This window comes from Sorex araneus, chromosome 5 (genome assembly GCF_027595985.1).
Source record: "Sorex araneus isolate mSorAra2 chromosome 5, mSorAra2.pri, whole genome shotgun sequence".
In the NCBI taxonomy this organism is placed as follows: Eukaryota; Metazoa; Chordata; class Mammalia; order Eulipotyphla; family Soricidae; genus Sorex; species Sorex araneus.
The window spans coordinates 107,662,563-107,684,520 of NC_073306.1; the positions used below are offsets into that span (position 1 = coordinate 107,662,563).

At 36.4% G+C, this 21,958-nt stretch overlaps 1 protein-coding gene across 1 annotated transcript in view; it reads right to left on the reverse strand.

The window, feature by feature from the left end:
• The window catches only part of CTNNA3 (catenin alpha 3), a 1,605,010-nt gene that overhangs the window by 1,212,555 nt on the left and 370,497 nt on the right, over positions 1-21,958 (reverse strand). Inside the window, exon 6 of the mRNA XM_004617094.3 lies at positions 7,816-8,019. Coding sequence (XP_004617151.1) covers positions 7,816-8,019 — 204 coding nt within the window. The remainder of the gene's footprint in view (positions 1-7,815; positions 8,020-21,958) is intronic.

Sequence of the window (21,958 nt, forward strand, 5' to 3'; positions counted from 1 at the left end):
TAAGTGGTCAGTGTGGACCTAGATCTGAAAAAGAAAAATTAAAACTTTCCAGGTGATTACAATGTCCAGCTAAGGTGGAGCAAAAATAATTCTTAGAAGTTTTATTGCATGTCATCATCAAAACAATCTGACTATATAATAATCTGACTATATGAACTTGAACAAAAATGTTAATATCTTATTTAAACTATCTACATATTTTGTAATATAATTTATGAGTATTTGATAACTTATGAGTAAAAGGTTAGCATGTGATTTCACCTAGAAAACTGACAATAAATACCTAAATAATGAAGTTTCTTTTGGTTTCTTTCATAAAATATATTAGTGATGGATTCTTTTAAAAGGGCACATCAAAAGTGATATTATTAACTCCTTGAGGGCAACATAATGTACTAACCTAGAATTCATATTTCAGAGAGGAGATAGATAACATTTCACAACTCAACCTCTGCAGGAATCATTAAGGTAAGCACATATGTGAGGCCTGTATTTCTTACTAGATTACAAATCCAATAAGAGCTTTGCCTTTGAGTTACTACACTATAAAGATTAAATCAAGGTATTGTGAGTAAAAGGAAAGTCCTTCAATGCCTGGATATTTCTAATATAAAACACTTGGATTTTTTAGCTCAAGTGGAGAAGCTTATAATTCAGTTAGCCCCACTATTTTCTTACACAAACTACCTGCAAGAGTTTTGTAGCAAACCACCCTTCATTTTTGGTCCCCTCAAATTCTGTATACCTGCATTTAACTTAATGCATTCGGTTTAATATACCAGATTGTGAACATAAGCTTAGCATGATCCCTTCCAAGCTTTACTCCACACATTTCTCTTCAGCTTCAGGTCTGAAGTTACTCTGGCCTTCTTTCGGGTTGTTCTGGGCCACTGACTTGCCCATTTTGGGGTGTCTGCATTAAAAAATTATTTTTCTAGAATATACATTCTTATCTTCACTTTTCTCACTACCAGGCTAAAATATCCTCTGGAATTCTCTAAAACAGAAGTATCATTCATCTAATTTCTCCTTATTTGATTTAAAATTGGTCCTATTTTTTTAAGATCCTGTACATTTCATTTATTTATATCCAATTTGTAATTACATTAGAATTATAATTTATAAACTATAAATTGGGAGTCTGCTTTACCTCTAAATTTTTGTATCTCAAACAGTATGAACATGTCTTTTTAGTTCACCCTTATAGCTTCATCTTTTACAATGCAAATGCATAACAAGTGCTCAAGAATTATTTATTGAATGATTGAAATAACTGAAAACTAAAGGACAGTGGCTAAGGACAGATGCCCTGGAGTTAGGCCATCTCAGCTCAAACTTTGTACAGCCACACTATGATTCCAATTCTTTCATCTTTAAAATTCTTATTATAATAGTAACTTCTTAGAGAGTGTTGCAATAATTACATGAAGATGAGCAAATTATTTAGCATAGAACATACAACAAATGTTCAAACATCTAATAAATAAACATGAGTACAAATATCTTTGCATTCATATGTTTATTGCAGCACTATTCACAACAGTGAATAGTGGAAACAACTTGTGCCCAAGGACAGATGAGTAGATAAAGAAACTACAGCATGCAATATCGAATTCTATTCAGCTACAAAAAAAAAGATGAAATTATGCAATTTATTATTATATCAATGGGGAAAGAGAAATACTGAGTGATCCCCTATGTAAAATTTTTTTGAACAAAGACAATGAAAGAATAACATATAACCAATAACAGACCCTGGCCTACAGAACAGTTTGCCAAAGTGGGGAGGTGAGAGAGTAGAACACTGGTAGAGGGATGCTCACACAATGATAGTGAGTGTATTGGAACATGGTACACCACAGTATTGCAATCACAATGCTTAAATAAAAATGTTTTTGGGGCCGGAGCGATAGCACAGCGGGTAGGGCGTTTGCCTTGCACGCGGCCGACCCGGGTTCGATCCCCGGCATCCCATATGGTCCCCCAAGCACTGCCAGGAGTAATTCCTGAGTGCAGAACCAGGAGTAACCCCTGAGCATCGCTGGGTGTGACCCAAAAAGAAAAAAAAATGTTTTCAAAAATAGTAAAAGTTCTGATGACATGATGACTAGGGTATGAAATAACGATACCCTTTTTTGATATTAAATAATGTAGCCTTTTTAAAAATAATAATGTAGCCTTTTAGAGGCATTTCTGGTACACTGTTATAATATAAAATAACAAATGGAAGGCCTTCCCCATATAGTATGAGTATCTGAATAAAAAAGTAATAAAACAGATTCAGCTAGTTTTACTTGGCAAATTTCTTGGTTATTTATATAAAATTCAGATACTAGATATAATGAACAGTCAACTCTTCTAAAGGAGTTATAATATTAAGAGAAAACTTTTACTTAAAAATCATAAACAGGGACAACCATCTACCATATTTATGCACAAAGCCAAAAAATTAAAAATTCTGCTCTAGTTGTAAGCTAATTGTCATTTATAAAGTAATGCCAACTTTCGATAGAAGGGTTGCTTCTGTATTGTTCAGAAGCCCCACCTGCCTTTACATTTAAAATTGCCAGAAAGGAAGAGAGCATTAGAAACCAAAAGAGGCTGAATGAACATTTTTTCCTCTATTCTGCTGCATAAATTATGTAATCACTCAGTATTCAATGATTCTGATTCAATACCACTGAAGAGAACAGGTGATCGTCACACACAGTTTGGGAATGCCAATTGTGGATCACATGGAAAAGTTTCGAAGTCACATCTCTAAATGCAAATCATAGATAGAATTATAGTATAAACACACCCAGACACAAGTAATCTTTCTTAAAATAGAACTATACAAGAGGGCCACTTAGCTTTGTTTTCATGTTGAACATTAGAATCTTTACATTATTTTAATCAGATTAACCCACTTCTGTTATAAGAATTCATATAGTGATGTTATTTGTAACTAGAGCTTAAGATACATAAAATACTTATGGAAATGAACAAAATCTATACTTTTTGATAAGATTTTCTAATAGATATTCCTGTATCTTTTGTCAATTCTAATATCCAATCCAAGCAAAAAAATACTGAAATCAATATGGAAACTGTTTTTTATAATTTTTGAATTTTTAATTCTAACCTGTTGAGTATTTTAAGTCATTACAAGTATTTTAAGTATCATTACAAGTATTTTAAGATCATTATAAGTCATTACACAAAGATCATGTTAAATCTTATTATCATTAAAAACAGGAGTCAGAGCAATAGTACAATGGGCAGGGTACTTGCCTTGCATCCTATATGGTCCCCCAGGCACCGCCCAGGAGTAATTACTGAGTCCAGAGCCAGCAGTAACCTTGAGTCTTACTGGGCGTGGCCCCAAAACAGAAACCAATAAAATAAAATAAAATAAATTGACATTAACACTGAAATTATTTTTAAATTAGATGTGATTTTAGAGTGAAGAGGCATCATATGAAAAAGAAAAACTATAAAATATTTATGCTGATTTTATTGACTCTTTGTAATTCCCCAAGAAAAGGAGCACATTAAACTAAAGACCTGCAAAAAATAGGTATCAGAATTTAAAAGTGAGTTTGTTTTTAAAATTTACTTACTCAACAATTATATAAATAAGAACCATGCATTTTTACAGAAGGCACCCAAAGAATATATGTAAGATATCTAGAAATGCAAATTAATCTCTACAAGAAGCCCTGACCTTACTCATTTACTATAGACGTGTCATTCTCCCTCAATTATCCTCCTCAAATTGCCATTTATCCCTTATACTAAAGTACTAATTGAATGTTATCTTCACCAATATTTTAAGTCACCTGAAAGATCCTATCCATCAACATGTTCAAACTTTAAAAAATGTAAGACAGTTTCCACCACTTCCAGATAAAAATCTACATCTGCTTAGTATTTGAACTATAGAATAATGGCCACCACCATATTTTATGATATGATAAAAGACCAACATTTATGAACAACTTATTTCCTCAAGACCCTTTCTGCTTGAGAAGACTACCTTGTATGCCTATCCACAAGAAGAATCCATCAATCATGCTGGGATTACAACATCAGCAGAAATTCTTAAGAAAAAATATACTTGTAAAATTTAAAAGACAAAATTGAACTTTCTCAGATTCTTAGTACTCTCCAGGATGTATTTTTTAATTATTCAAAACCCCATTTTAGATGATGACTATATGAGAATCTAAATACAAAGTCTGTCATAATTTTTTTCTGAATATTCATGTAGATTTTTACCTATAGTAAAAATAAATCTGAAAATATGTTTTAGTAATACCCAACTATAAAATATTCCAGAATGATAGCTCTTTTGGCAGAGAGTCTCTTGCCCACATGCCTGGATGTCTTCCCTGGGGCCCCTTGGAGGGGATGGGCTCTAGCTTCCCTCCCCACCTCAAGCAGAGCTCCTGGTGGCCGAAGACCATGGGAACCTAGCTACAGCCATGCTCAAAGCCCCTCTCCACACGTTCGGACAGGCCTCCTGCATGGAGGTACCGGCAGAGCAACCCAGGTGTGTGTAATCCCATCAACGGCCAACATCCAGAGAGAGACTTAAAAGCAAGCTCTCAGAAGCAAAGTGGTCGCGCGATATCTTGTAGCCTGCTTCTCCCTCTGGGAGAAAATGGCAAGTTTCTGAGTTTCCTGCCCACATGGGACAGCATTACAAGCTTCCCATGATGTATTCATATGCTAAATCCAGTAACAAGCTGGATCTCATTCCCCTGACCCTGAAAGAGCCCCCAGTGCGACATCGTTGGGAGGGCCAAGTCGAGATAGACTTTTAAGATCTCAGGGAAAGGACAAAATGAGAAGTTACTGAGCCCACTCGAGAAATCGATGATTAACAAGATTTCGTGATCGTGATTTAATATCCTAAATCATTGCTGCTGACCGGAGACTGGTTTTTAATTCACCTGTATTTGGCAACTGATAGGAAGCCTACCCGAGAAATTGGTGATTAACGGGATTTTGTGATATCATGATAGCTACTTAGTCCAATATCCATCAGCTTGGTTAGATAATAGTATTAGATCTAGAGTTTATATGGAAGGTACTATTACATACCTCCTGGAGTGATTTTTATGAGTATTTATACCTTGACTATTTATAGTTAACACTTATGAATAAAATTGTTATGCATATCTAAATGATTTCCTGATCATGTGGAATACCATTGCATCATATTCTGACCTCTCTGGAAACAGCAGGGTAGAACATTACACACTATCCACACAAAATAAGTCTTTTATTTTCTTTCTCAATGAATATTTCACATTACACCCAAAGATAAAAGATTATATAAGTATAATTAAAGCATATGAATAATACATTTTCTTACCTTTGTGCTCTTCCTTTCCTTTATTTCTTTCTCAAGTTACCCTCTCTACTTTTACTACAGTTATCACATAAATGTTGTAAGTATATATTAATTTATTCAGACACATTATCATATTAATTCTGATAGGTGAAAAGAAGCAAGAACTAAATTCAATTTACCTGTATCTAAGTAATAATTACTGCTACCTGAAAGACATTATACTCAGGGCCAGAGGACAAGTGCCGATTATTCTAGAATTCCTGATTTGATACATACAACATTCCAACATAACGAGAGCTATAAATGGAGAAAAGCTATGAGGGATACATATATCCATTTTCTTTCTCTACCAAAGAGGGGAAAGAAGATGGTGAAATGGAAAGTGGAAAAAGTAGCTGTGATCAAGCATAATAGTGCAATAAAATCAATAAAATCAATGGAAAAACATTTTAATTCCTACTATGAAACTTACCTTTAAAAATAAATATTAAGACAATTACCTTGACAAGTTACTTACCATTCAAAACCATTTGCCTATTACAAATAAAACATCTCTTTTCTCTTCACTCTTCTAACACAGAACTTACCTCGTTTTAAAATAAAAATATTTAACAGGAGGATATAAGTAACACAAATAAGTTTTGTGTACTTGAAATTAGAATTTGAAACTGAACATCTGATTATATTGCTAACAAAAATCATTGTAATCCATAAAAATATACATATGCATTTTCATTGCCTTACCTAGTATATTTGTAGTTGATGCATTTTAAATGTCCCTACATTCTTATATGACAAAATAACTTCTCAGTATCAATAATTGTTTTTCTGTTATGTTCTTTAGCTCTAGATAACTCAGCCCTTTCAATAAACAAATTAAAATTATTACTCAATAAAACATCATAAAATATATCATTTTAATTCAATAAAATATTACACATAAATTTTGCAAATATAAAATTTGTATTTACATAAGAAAAAATTCCCTTTCTTAATTTATATCATTTCATTATTATGATTTTTAAATTCAAATAGAAAGTCCATTAATGTTTATACATAAAAATTAACTACACATTTGAAAGATACAATGAATACTTACATTTTTATGATTTACAGGTAAAAAAGCTAGTATGTAACCTAATCGTGTCTACAATTGTCAGAACAATTATTTTAACAGCTTACATACAGAAGGAATTCTCATTAATGAAATCTACTTTACAATTTTGATTTCTTCACAAGCAAGTGAATCTTGGTCAAAAGCCAAGGCCAATAAATATGAAGAGCATAAAAACATGTAAAATGTGTTGAATGGTCCTCAAAACTCCAAAATTTTAGTGAACTTAATTTTCACATAAATTATTTATATTGAACAACCCTAAATTTTAATTTCATGCTCAAAAGAACATATATCTTGTACTAATAATTTTAAAAATATATCTTTATAACACTTGATTTATTTTACTTGAAATAAGACAAATGAGAAAATTATTTACATTATGAATCTATCATTTTGTTCAACTTTGCTAGGCTTCATAATCAATATATATATATATACACACATGCACATATATATGGAAACATCGTCTGGACTTTTCATTAGTTTTTATAATGGCACTAATCATCTCTATCAGCATAGATGGATGTATATATACATATACACAAATGAAATTAATATACCATGTGACTACATATATAAAATGAAAACAAAAGACTGAAATATTTTTGTATTTTCAAAATTTATGCAGAATTTATAATATTTCTAAGAGTTAAAATTACAAAAAAACCTATGAATTATTTCATGTTCAGAAAAGACTGAGAACTATTCAATTGACTTGAGCTCAGTACACCTTCAAAAATGGCCTCTGAGTTAGAAAGGGAAAAAAATGGCCTCTGATCCCTGCAGTATTGACACTATCCAATACTAAATATTAACTTTGTTATTCACCAAGTTACTCCTAAACAATATTCTGTTTTCTTTCTCTATGTTTGTGGAGGGAAGGGCAAGAGAGGGGACATTGTGGTGGAGGCGGCTCTCAGGTCGTAATCCTGACGGTGTTCAGGGATCACTCCTGTCCAGCTTAGGTGACCATATGGGGACTGGAAATTGAACTGTGTCAGCCACATGAAAGTCAAGCACCCAACCAGCTTGCTTGGCTCCCTGCTCCCTTTTATTCATCCTTTAAATGGATGTGTAACTCAAATTTCCTTTCTCCAATCTTGACTCCTTTCTTTAGCTAATATTGAAATATAGCCTCAAACAACATAATCAAATGCAAACAATCCTCTAACTCTGGTTGGATTCCATTCCTAGAAACTTGTCAATGCTGATCCCTGTGAGAAATCTCAATCATGAACTCATGCAGGACTTAACCAAAAAGCCAGTCCTAGTGAAATCATGCACTCATTCCCCTCCCAACCCTCCCCACAGAAGGAACCTCAGCTTAATACACAGATACAGGAAACTAGTCACTTACATTATTCATGTACTCTGATAGCAGGTCCTGGAGAGCCTGGCGGATAGCGTTGCATTCTGTGATGATTCGCTCCCTGTGGAAATCCCTTGTGCATGAAGAGTCAGCCAACAGTGCTGCCCCACTGATAATGGCTTCAAGACGTTTCTCTAGTGATGGTCTTATTTGCTCCTCAGTCACTGTGAGTGGATCCAAGACAATTAAATTCTAAAGAAAGAACAAATTGGGTTAGAATTCCATGGCATTCTTTATATATATATATATATATATATATATATATATATATACACATATATATTCTGTGCTCATTTATTACTTTTGGTGGAGTTGTGCTGTAGTGGGACTTAGTCCTGACTGTGCTCAGGAATCACTCCCATAGGGGCTCGGTGGACTATATAGGATAGCAAGGACTGAACCAGGTTGGCATGATGCAAGGCATGCCCACTACCCACTGGATTATCTCTCTGGTCAGGCATTTTACTTTAAAGACAAATACTATTTTGTTTTCACCTTTAGAATTCAGATGTAGTAGCAAAAAGGGCATTTCCAAATCCTCAATCAGGTCACACATAACTAAATATTTAACAGTCACAAAAAAATATGTAATCACGTGGCGTCCGCCATTTTCTAGAACTCACAACCCAGAGGTATGAGTTTGCAGTGACGTGGCACACAGGAGATCATGGGATGGGAGTGTTACCGGCACGCTCTCTGCCCAGATGAGATCCGGAGCAGCCGCACACGAAATGGTCCCTCTGCTCCTTAAAAACTATGATCCAGGAGGTCTACTAACCTATTTTGGTACCCAGCAGCTTCTTATAGAAATGCATCTAGACTGTCAACTGAGCTAAAATATCAGAAATCCAAAACTGAACGAGCTCATATAATCTTCATTCTCAGCAATGGAAAACAAATTATCAAATGATGCCTTTTCAGCAGGTTTGATTGTTGGGGAATAATTCCAAATAATAATAGTGAGTTCTCTGTTGAAATATTGAATGTATTCAAAGTATAAAGAGAATAAACTGAAGAACATTAGCCACTCAGGTAAGGGGATGGGTGTGGGAGGGGGGTATACTAGGGTTCTTAGTGGTGGAACAAGTGCACTGGTGAAGGGATGGGGGTTTGATCATTATATGACTGACACTTAAACCTGAAAGCTTTGTAACTTTTTTCACGGTGATTCAATAAAATAAAAATTTTTAAAAAATTGTAAGAGAAAAAATATGCAATAATGAGTATGGATTCAATTATCATAATCGAAATTCAAATCTCGACTTTCCCACTCACCAGTGGTTTGATATCAGTAGGGCTTAATTCTCTGAGTATCACCTTTCTAATCTGTAAAACTGGACAATTTGCATTTCTAATCTTAATAAAATATAAGATTAATATGAATAGGAGCCAGAGCAATAGTACAGAGGGTAGGGAAGTTGTCTTGCATGCAGCTGGTTTTAATCCCTGGCACCATGTAAAGTCGTAAGAACCTACAAGGAGTAAGCCTTGAGTATCACTGGGTATGGCCCCAAATCCAAATAGAAAACAGAAATAAATAAATAAATGCTTAATGCAGTGACTGACATATATTAACTCATCTACAATTAAAGTTATACACATTTTTATTGTTTCAATATTATTATCATAAATGACTCCTCTGCCTAAAAAATCACTGTGGCAATAAAGATACTGTTAACCTTTGAGCTGATGATGAGTGAGACTGAGACTGTCTTGATCAAGGTCATTGAGTGAATAAACAGTGAATTTCATATAAGTATTTAATCTTACAACACCTAATTCAATATTATTTGCCTGTCAACCACACAAAGTTAAAACTCACATACCACGGAGAATTCAAATTTTTAACTATTCATTTAAGAAGTAGTACTCTAGAACCGAGAGAGTAGAGTGTTTAAAGTGGGTAAAGGGCTAGTCCCTGCCCCTGCCAGGAGTGACCCCTGAGGTTAAAACCAAGAATAAACCCTAAGCATCGCCTGCATGCTTAGGCAAAATAAAACAAGGCAAAAAGGTAAACTCCAACTGCCTGCTTTATCTATTTTAGCTTTCAGGTATTTTCCGCTATTGGAATCTCACATAGTATTTTTACCATACCCATCAGATATATCTTCAGGCAATAAAAGTCATAATCTACAGATTTTTAAGATGGAGGGTATAAAGCTATATATTCTTAAATATAGAAAAAAATCATTTTTAATATTTAGGCATAATTTGGTAACAAAATTTGTATCAAACCAAAGACCTCCAAAAACTCATTGTAAAATGAAAATCATATAATGCTCTAAAGAGAATATAGCATAGACTTACTTATATTTTATATGTGCTATGTAACATATTAGAGGCAGAACCAAAGTATGAGAGTGCATATATATAATCTTATATTGATCATTGCACCACATTAGAGTAAATATTCAGGAATCAGAAATAGCCAGAATGAAATTTTAAAAACTATAAAACTTGAGCCAAGCTAAGAAAATACAATCATAGAAAAGCAAGCCATTAAAAAAGTACTTGGAGAAAAAGAACAAAGTAGTGCTGTGTAATAGCTACAAATTACACCCTAAATTTTTTTAATAGATTATATGTAAAGTTGGTGAAAGATCTTAAAATTATTCAGAATTCTTCTGTCTATGAGTTCTTCTATGAGTTATTCTTTCTATTTACTTACTACAAATTTTCTACCATTCTGAGACTACTTTAGATGGATGAGATAGCCAGAAATAGCCAGAATGAAATTTTAAAAACTATAAAACTTGAGCCAAGCTAAGAAAATACAATCATAGAAAAACAAGCCATTAAAAAAGTACTTGGAGAAAAAGAACAAAGTAGTGCTGTGTAATAGCTACAAATTACACCCTAAATTTTTTTAATAGATTATATGTAAAGTTGGTGAAAGATCTTAAAATTATTCAGAATTCTTCTGTCTATGAGTTCTTCTATGAGTTATTCTTTCTATTTACTTACTACAAATTTTCTACCATTCTGAGACTACTTTAGATGGATGAGATTAAAAGGAGCAAATTCATTTTACAAAAAAAATAATATTTTCTTTATATGATCATAACATATATAAAATCTTCAGTCATTAGGCTAGCATTAATTTATATTTATCCTTTTATTTTTTTACTATTTTTGCCATGTCTTCCTTTGTTTCACTGATTTAGTATAAACTTTCTACTCCAATGTTGTATAACAATAATCAAACCAATTAAAGCCTTTTAAAAAATGTCCCTCCAAATTGATATCATCATTAAGAAAAAACACTGAGAGCAACAGAATTGCTCTCTGATTATTTAAACGCAATTATAAGATGTGATAGGAAAAACTAACATAGCTCCAGCATTATGATGATAGAAAAGTTGATTAAATTTTGAATCTTTTCATCTGTAACTGTTGCAAGAGAAATTAGCTGTGTTAGGTGTTCTGGTTGTGATAAAGTATCTCTGCTGAAGGATTAAGTTCACTCTCATTCATGTTGTACACTTCCATGCCGCAATTACCCTAGTTTTTGCAGTTTGACCTACTTAATCTTCAATACTTCAAATTCTTGAGCTTGTCCAAACTCAAACACTACCTGTTTTGACATTGGATAATTACTAAAGATCTCTGAATTCTGTCTAAAATGACCACACTTTTATACATTTGTGTAAAAGTTTTCAGATTGTCATCAAATCAATGCAAAGGCAACTGGGGATGGAACTCAGTGTATGCTTTGCATGAATGAGGCCAGAGGTTCAATCTCTAGAAAACAAAAAAAAAACCCTTTATTTTCTTAAAAGAAACACATGATAAAAAAAGAAAAACATGATAATATAAACGTTTTTAATTATTTTAGTAGTCTATAAAATATTACTGATGGGGCTGGAGCAATAGCACAGCGGTTAGGGCTTTGCTTTGCACGGGGTCCACCCGGGTCCGATTCCCAGCATCCCATATGGTTCCCTGAGCATTGCCAGGAGAATTCCTGCGTACAGAGCTAGGAGTAACCCCTGTGCATTGCCGGGTGTGGCCCAAAAAGAAAAAAATAATTAAAAAATAAAATATCACTGAATTTGTTTGAGACCTAATGAAGGAATGATTATACGTAGACATATGCAAAGTGATGAAGTAAGAGGTGTCCCACCTCATAATCCCACCAAAAAAAGAGTGATAACAACAACAACAGTACTTTTACAATGTCTGGAAATACAGACATTTCCAGACTAGATCAGAGGTTCTAACACTCTACTAGAATAAAAATAAATAAACAATAGAAGCTTTGACAATGATAGGAACTATCTACCTAACCCATGTCGCCCCTCCCTTCAGGGCATCACAGCTCAGTGCCAAGAGAGACCATGTTGGCCCATGATTTTCTTCCAGAGTAAAGTGAAAGAAAGTGAGTTCTTAGCTTCCCCTGCTTTCCTAGTTGCCAAGTGATCCATATCCATATTTTCACATCTAAAATTTCTGTGGGAATTAGGATATCTCAGAGTTGGAGGGGGAAACTGGGAATCAATAATAACAGAAGGAAGATTTTCTAACTATGGATTCTAACAAGAGCATCCCTATGAATCTTACACCCACAGACTTCTAAACTAGTTAATGTCCCCTGCGAGCACACCCTGCACCCCATGCTAATAGCCAATGCCCCTTGCACCCCCGGAGATGCTGGCAGATAAATATTCAAAAATGACAAATACCAGTTTTCATCTAAATCTACTATTGTACAACCTTGAACAGAGCAGAGTATTCCTTAGGGTAAATAAACAGCAGTGTCTCAGTAAATGGCTAACTTTACAGTTCCAAGAGAACGCATGTGATCATAAGACTTGCACCCACTGAAAAAGAAGAACCAGAGTAAGAAAACCCATACAGAATTTTAGAGACTCAATATTTCTAGACAGATTGGCTGAGTTTAAGAAATTTCATTTTTGAAACCAAGTAGTAAATCTTGGAAAAGTGACCATTTCTCCAGATATAAAGATAGTAACATGAAAATAAAGAAAACATGATAAAACAAAAATACATAAATAGTTGATCCCAGAGAAATAAATATTTACTTATTACCTCCAGTAGATTCCATAACAATAATGTGAAACTGGGCTAAGAAAGGACACAAAGATCATCAAAAAATTAGAGTCAACACATGAATAAGTATAAAATTTTCACAAAAATATAGAAAGCATAAAAAATAATCAAAAAAAGAGAGGTATGGGGCTGGAGCGATAGCACAGCGGGTAGGGCGTTTGCCTTGCACGCAGCCAACCCGGGTTCGAATCCCAGCATCCCATATGGTCCCCTGAGCACCGCCAGGGGTGATTCCTGAGTGCATGAGCCAGGAGTGACCCTTGTGCATCGCCAGGTGTGACCCAAAAAGAAAAAAAAATAGAGAGGTAGTACAGAGATTAAGAGAGTTGCCTGGCTGTGGCAGATTCCAGTTCAATTCCAAACACCACATATGATCCAGTAAGAAATGCCAGAAGTGATCCCAGTAGCACAGAGCAAAGAGTGAACCAGATGTGCCCCCACCACACCCTTAACTCAACACACACACAAATCAAAGAGAAATTCTATGGTCAAAGAATACAATACACAATTAGACTACAGTGGTCCAACAATAAACTAGGTCACTCAGAGGAAAAAAATGGATCATCAAACTCAAAAAGTTTTACCAATGCTTCAAGGAATATATTCTGCCCATATTTCTAAAGTTCTTCTGAAGTATAAAAGAAATCCTTCCTAATACCTTCAATATATCCAGCATTACCTTAACGCCAAAATCAAAGCTATTACTTAAAAAGAAAATTACAGATAAACTTCCCTAATTAACATGGATGTTATGGTCCTAAGCAATATCTTAGTAAACCTATTTAAACAATATATTCACTGTATCACTGTCCTCCCATTGCTCATTGATTTGCTCGAGCGGGTGCCAGTAACATCTCCATTTGGCCCTGTCACATTCAGGGTCAGGGAAATGATGACCATTATTGTTACAGTTTTTGGCATATTGAATATGCCATGGGTAGTTTGCCAGGCTCTGCTGTGCAAGATTTTGCATCACTCTCTTCCGGGAGCTTTGTTTTATAGTCTCTGGATCTTAGCTGTTGATGAGATTACATGGCACAGAGGGGCAGTTTGTGGGTGTGACTGCCAAGCTACTGAAAAGGGGGGGATCTGGGTAGAGGAGGCCCAGTCCCAATCCAAGTAGGCTTGGAGATCTTAGTCACAGGTTCCGCATACCTGGGTTCCTCTGTCAGTTCATTCATGGGTGATGTTTGTCTGAGCGTGTGGAGAGTGGCCTTGAGCATGGCTATTGCTGGGTTCCGGAGGTTTTCGGCTGCCGGGGCTCTGCTTGGGACGGGGAGGGAAACTCAACCCACCCTGCTCCAAGGGGGCCCCAGTGAAGACAGCCTGGCATGCAGGCAGGAGATTCTGTGTCGCTCTCTTCTGGGAGCTTTGTTTCATAGTCTCTAAATCTTGGACGTTGATGAGATTACATAGCACCAGGGGCAGTTTGTGGGTGTGACAACATATTAAATCACTGTATCACTGTCATCCCATTGTTCATTGATTTGCTCGAGTGGGCGCCAGTAATGTCTCCATTGTCCGAGCCCTGAGATTTTAGCAGCCTCTCCTTACTTGTTTTTCCCAACAATTGAAGGCTATTTTCATTGTCAGAGAAATGAGACCTGTTATTGTTACTGTAGTTAGATATCCATTATGCCACAGGGAGCTTGCCAGGCTCTTCCGTGAATATATTAAACAATATATTAAAAGAATTATATACATAATCAAGTGTGATTCATTTCAGGGATACAGGTGGGTTAAATATATGCAAACCAATGCAATAAACCATGTTTATAAAATGATTAAATCATATGATCATACTAACAAGTGCAGAAAAAGATTCTATTTTCAACATCTATTAATGATAAAATTCTTGAACAGAATGGGAATACAGGAATACATTACTAATTCAACATAGTAATGGCCATTTATCATATTTATTTGCAGATGACATGATGATATACATAGAAAACCCTAAATTCCACTTAAAATTATTTTTTAATTTTTAAATTCCACTTTTAAAACTCTTAACAGTAAATCAAGGGCTGGAGCAAAACTACAGGGGTATAGCATTTGCCTTGCACATGGCCAACCCAGGTCAACCCTCTTTACTCCATAAGTTTCCCTGAGCATAGCCAGGCATGATCCCTAAATGCAGAGCCAAGAGTAAGCCAAAACACAAGGACAGAAATATTTTAAAAAATAAAACACTTAAAATAGTGTTCCAAAACATCAAATACCAACATCAACTTAACAAATGAGATGAAAGACATGCACTGAAAACTATAAAGCATTATTGAAAGTAATAGAAGAGGACTCTAGGATAAAATCTTAAAAAAAAATCTAGGATTTAAATCTCACTATTTTCCTCCTATATAATGTGTGGATGAAACTAGAAATTAATATGAAAATTAGAAAATTTATGAAACTACTGAATTTAAATAATACAATCCTAAAGAACCAAAGTATAAAAAGGGAAACTTTCAAAAATTCATCAAGACAAAACATAAGATGGAAAAATAAATACCCATGAGATCCAACAAAAGCAGTTCTAAGAGAGATACTAATTTAGAAAAAGAAAACACCTAAATTTTAATAAAAAGTCCAAATAACTTAATGTTAGACCTGACGGAACTAGAAAAAGAAATAAATAAGGCAAAGTTGGTGAAAGAAGGAAATAATAAAGGTGAGGAAAAGATTAACTTGATCTAAGCTCTAGAGCTACTTTTCCATAAAAGGATCAAAAGAATCAACATGTCTTTTACTTGTCACTTGTGAAAGACTTGTTATCCTGTAGATCTTCTATTTGTTTGGGCGGGAGCCAATAATGTCTCCATTCATCCTTGTCTCGTGCTAGTGTAGCCTAGTGATATCTGCTCATTCCAGGAACACGAAGAGCCTCAAAAACGTTCATTCAGGATCTTGCCGAAGAAGTCTGGCTATCTTGTAGATGGGCGACCACACAGTCTTTTGATGTCCCATGGAATCCAGCTGGTAACAGCTCTAGTCCAGTGGTCGTCTCTAAATAGCATTACGTGTCCAGTCCATCTGATTTTTGACACCTTGGCAAACGAGACAGCATCCCTGATTCTTTATTGTCATTGAAAGTCAGAATTCCGGATTCCTTCTCTCACTTGAGTGAAATGTGATATTCCAAGCATAGCTCTTTAGATTTCTCTTTAGGATACCCAAATAGCGTTCTCATCCTGTTTTCATAGGGCCCAGGTATCTGAGGCGTATGTTAGTGCAGAAAGAACAGTAGAGTCAAAAAGATCTGCCTGGAGCCGGAGGTTCTTCGTCCTCTTAACTTCTTTGATGCTCTTGAAGGCATTTCATGCTGCTCTCTTCCTCCTGCGTAGTTCTGGTGCCAAGTCATTCCTCGTATTGAGTTCTCAACCCAGGTACACATAGCTGCTGCATTTGGAGATGTCCAAATGTTTTGAGAGCAAATGGAACGTTAGAGACTAGTTCGTTTTCATGAACATTGTCTCGGTGAGATTCAGCTGCAGTCTGACCTTTCCACACTCGAGGTCAAAGTCAGCCAGCATTTGTGCCACTTGGAAAATGTTTGGTGTTATTAGAATGATGTCATCAGTGAAGCAGAGGTGGTGTAGTTGCTAACTGTCTCTCTTCACTCCCATTCCTTCCCATTCCAGTTGTCACATAATGTTCTCGAGGGTGGCACTGAAGAGTTTCGGTGAAATGGTATCATGCTGCCGAACCCCTCTCTTTACGTCAGTGATCACTTCCTTGTAGAATGGTGAGATCCTGGTGGTGAATCCGTAATACAGCTCACGGAGGATCTTGATGTACTGAGTTTGAACACCCTGTTTGGCTAAGGCTTTGATGACTGCTTCAGTCTCAACAGAGTCAAAGGCCTTCTTTAAATCAATGAACATTAGACAGAGCAGCATCTTGAACTTTTGAGAAACTTCAATAAGCTTAGTCACTGTGTGGATGCGGTCGATCATGCTAAATCCTTTTTGGAACCCAGCTTGCTTGCATGGTTGTCCTTCATCTAGTGTTCTGCCTGTTCTATTCAGGATGACTCTAGTTAACAACTTATAGATGACGGACAACAGGCAGATTGGGCGACAGTTGCCAACATTGTGGATATCCTCCCTTCTTTACAACAGAATGGTCCTGCTGGTTTTCCATTGGGACGGAACCTTGCATTCAGACAGGTAGTGTGTGAAGAGCCGAGCCAGTGTATTGACGAGTACTGGAGGCAGATTCTTCAGGTATTCGGGTCTGACCTTGTCTGGACTAGGTACTATACGTGTCTTTACCAGATGAAATGGCATGTCAGATTTCGGAAGGGAGGATGTTGGAAACAACATATCCATCCTGCGGAATTTGGTATGTGGGCAGGTGGATGTGGCTGTCAAAGAGATTTGAGTAGAAGTCGTGAATAATCCTCTCCATTGCCCTTCTGGAAGATGTAATAGACGTCCTGATGGCAGGATGTTACAGGGCAGTCATCTTGGTCTTGCAGTTGGCAAAGGACAGGTGAGCATTGCAAATACTTTTCCTGGCTTCTGCAGCATCAGCCAACACTGCTGCTCTTCTCTCTTTGAGGTCTTCCTTCATCATTTCTCTGCACAGCTTTGTGAGTTCGGATGTTAGCTTGTGATTGCCTGAGGCTTGTGCCAAACCATATTGGTGAATGAGCTCAAGAGTTTCTGAAGACAGACATCTGTTTGTGGCTTTTCCACTCTTGGCATTCCTCACGCAGTCATGAAAGCACTGAACCAGTGAATCGTATTCCTCATCAATGTTGTCAATGACGGCATCTTCCCATGTTGCTGCAATAGAGCCAAAGAGGTCCAGTTGGTGGTCATTCTGGGAGTTCTCTTCTTAAATTTTAACTTTGCAGTGCTTTCTCCCCACTCTGTGAAGTAGAATTTTTCACAAAGGAGATGGTGGTCCAACCCCCTTTGGAATTTTGGGATAATAGTGACATTGGTCAGACAAAACCTTTGATTGAATAAGATGTGGTAAATTTCGTCGTGGAACTATCCACCGGGAGACTCCCATGTCTAACGTTTAGATTTGGCCTTCTGGAACTGTGATTTATCATGGATGGTCTTGGTCGACATGAATGAACTCAGACAGTCTCTCACCCTCTTTATTCCATTCTAGGCTGTGAATCCCGATGTGGAGTTCTTCGGGTAACCTTCTCAGTACTATCTTGGCATTAAAATCACCAACAATGATCTTATAGAAGGTATGGTCTTTTTTATAGAACTTCTCCAGCTCCATGTCAAACTTCTCAATTTCTTCTTCATTGTAGTTAGATGTTGGTGCATAGATGATGAAGATAGAAACTGCTGGCTGTGAGCCACATCTATTCAAGCGTAATCATCTGATTTGGGTTGTTAGGCATTTGAATGAATCAATGCTCATGGACAAGTTCGTGTTGACAAGGACACTGATGCCACCGACGCCTCTGTTGTTGCAGGTTCTGAGGAACAGTTCTTCTCCAGTGTCGAAAATGGCGTGAGGTAATCGATGCCTTCTCGTTTCGGTCAGATCAATGATGCATAATTGATCTTCTTCGCTTGCACCATCAGGTCCTCGATGGATACTTTCAATGCCACCATACGTGTGTTGAAAGTCACTGTCATTGTCATCCCGTTGCTCATCTATTTGTTCAAGCTGGCACTAGCAACATCTCTCATTGAGAGACTTATTGTTACTGTTTTTGGCATATCCAATACACACGGCCTGGTATTGGCATATCCAATACCAGGCTCTGCCTCATGGACTCGATACTCTCGGTAGCTTGCCAGGCTCTCAGAGAGGGGCAGAGGAATCGAACTTGGGTCAGCCGCGTGAAAGGCAAACGCCCAACCACTGTGCTATCGCTCCAGCCATACGTTGAAAGAGACAATTATTTTAGTCCTTCTTTATTTTGGCAGTCTAGTTCATCCCTGAGATTTTATCAGTCTCCCCTTGTTTATCCTTCTTAACTCTGCCATACTGGGAACGCTTTCAGTGTCAGGCGAATGAGGCTCATTGTTGTTACTGTTTTTGACATATCCAATATGGGTAGCTTGCCAGGTTCTGCCATGTGGGTGGGGTACTCTCAGTAGCTTGCCACGCTCTCCGAGAGGGATGGAGGCTTTTAGGGCAGCCTCTAATCACCCTTACAGGTGTTCCCATGGTACACACTATGTTTAAACCCCATCAAATATGGTGCAGAAATTATGGAAAATGGGTATTAAGTGTCTTATGATCTCCATAAAGCAGCCTGGAGCATGGCAGTGGCTGGGTAGTGGAGGTAGTGGAGGTCTGCTGGTAAGGTATTTATGTGGCGCTGGTAGGGTGGGTCATCTGTGTTTGATCCCTGGGCACCGGAGATTGGAGGAGGCAAATAGAGGATCTTGTTTCTGAGTCTCCTTGAGCCTGGAATCCAAGGTCACAAAGTTCTGCTTTACCTGGTCCTGTGGGGCTTCACTCATGCGTGAGGTTCGGCCCAAGTGTCCGGAAAGCAGCCTGGAGCGTTGCGGTGGCTGGGTAGTGGAGGTATTGGAGGTTGGCTGGTGAGGTATACATCTGGCGCCAGTCTTTAGACTCATTTAACACAGTCTTTAGACTCATTTAACACAGAAAGGGTCAAGAAAGAGCTTCCTATGTGAGGTTTTGCATGTATTAGGCCTGGGATAATATTCACAGCATATGCCTGAGTGCCAGCAAGAGACCTGGAGACTCACAAGTACCACCAGAGGTAAAGCTCACTCCTGAGTCCCATCTCTTGCCATGGTCCATATTACAATGAGAGAAAGAAAGAGACACACACTGAGAAACACATGGATAAGCACCCAACAGCCCCCTTACAGTGCTGGGGGACTATATGGCTAGCTAGAGATCAAATTAAGGATAGCCTCATGGAAGGCAAGCACCTAAACACATATATTATCTCTCTGGCCCATATAAAAATAATAGAAAGTCGAACAGAGGTTAGCAACTAAGATTCTGGGCAGTTGGACTCAATTTAAGATTAGTTTATGGCAAAGAAAATCTGTACATTTCAGAGAATTCACAGGATTATCAGGGAAGGATATGCACAGAAAATGGAACTGAAAATTTGGAGGTAGTCTTCTCCAGACTTAGTTGATTTGAATAGACATCAGAATTTTAAAAATATAAAGTTTGACTTCTCAGTGTATGTGTTACAAGACATAATGCCAAAAAGTAGAGAGAGAGAGAGAGAGTATGGGTGATATTGTCTGCCATGGAGGCAGGGGGAGGGTGGGAAAGGGGGGTATACCGGGGATATTGGTGGTGGGGAATGTGCACTGGTGGAGGGATGGGTGCTTGATCATTGTGTGATTGTAACCCAAACATGAAAGATTGTAACTATCTCTTAAAAATATATATATGAAGTTTGGAGCAAGTGGCAAAACTGGAACCCAAAATCAAAAAGAGATGGGTTTTACCCCTAAACTAACCATAAATAAACCCTCTGAATTTACAAAGGACAAAGAAAACTGCTTAATGGCAGAAAAGAAGTTTCTGCTACCAATTGCTATCAATTAAAAAAAAAGCAAGAATAGATACTGCATTTATCTATATAATAAGAATGTAGGAATCAGATTCTGCCAAAGAATGATAAAAATTAAATTGTAATATCATTGGCACACAGGCCCTAGCCAAAGAACGATTAAAATTAAATTGTAATATCATTGGCACACTCATAGGTATTTTAAAATATAAATGACATATATTATTCATAGACCGAGAGTATGATAACATTAAAATAATAATATAAAACATGACTTAAAATGCCTTCAATTCTTTAATGTGATTGTAGTTTTTTAAGGCAAAATTGCTGACCATTTTTCTCTTGTGCTCTAAAGCCTATATTTTAGAAAAGTACATATAATATAAGAGCTATTTCAGCCAATATGAATTATGGTAAATGGAAACTCTGTGGCCTTGAGAAACAGAAATACATGCTACTTTTAAGAAGATTTAGATCATGGCTCTATATGTTTTAGGTAAAAAAAGAGATATTTTTACAAAAAAGTTAAAAGTATTGCTGTATATATTGTAAAATAAAAAGTTATACAACAGTGTGTATTGTCACATTATATATATATATATATTAAAAGCAATTACTTAGTAATACTTTATATTTCTTAACCCTGAGTACATCTACCAAAATAACTTCTTAGTATAGGTTCTAAAGAAAGCACACCAAGAAAACACAGATTAGAATAGCATCATGGTTTTTAACTTGTGGATAAAAATTTAAATGTGTACCTTTAAACAATAAAAGTTATAATAAAATCTTTATTGATCTTTTTATTTTTAATTTTTAGGGAGTTTGGGCCATACCAGGAGTTGCTCAGTTGCTATTTCTAGCTTAACTAATGCTCAGGAGTGACCATGGGCAGTGCCTTGAGGACCATATGTGTTGCCAGGAATTGAACTGGAATTCACCACATCCCAGGTAAATACCATTCCTCCTACACTATATCTCCACCCTTTTATTGATATGTGAGGCTCAAGGTATTAATAAAAAATACTTCATTATTTACCAGAATAAAATATGTTGTTTATTGTTCTTTTTTTTAAGATTAAGGATTACAGAATTTTTAAAGATTTTTTTAGAAGAAAGTTGTAGGGTCAGAAAATCCAAATGTAAATCTTGCCCCTCTATTTCAATTAAGAAAATTATTTACTGCCTTATACTTTATTTTTTTTTCCCTTAAGAGTGGGGAAAATAAAATCTATATCTATCTCATGAACTTTATCCAATGTAATTTTATAACATATTTCCATAGAGGTTGAGTAGGCCTCACCTTACGGTTTCCCTGCTATTACTGTCTATCTGTATGTATGCTATCACGATGAACAGAGCCACAGAGCACTATAAATGCAGCTGCTATACCTCCTAAAACAGAATCCTATCCACTGCATCAGTGTGTTTCAGATTGTCACTCATTTCACAAATACTAATTAACAGGTTCTGGGTAAGGCTTTGCCATGCCTTACCAGGATATGCAGTAACTTATAAGAAATATTAGACAAGCTAAAACATATCAATAGGGTTGAACAAAGTTTTCTGCAT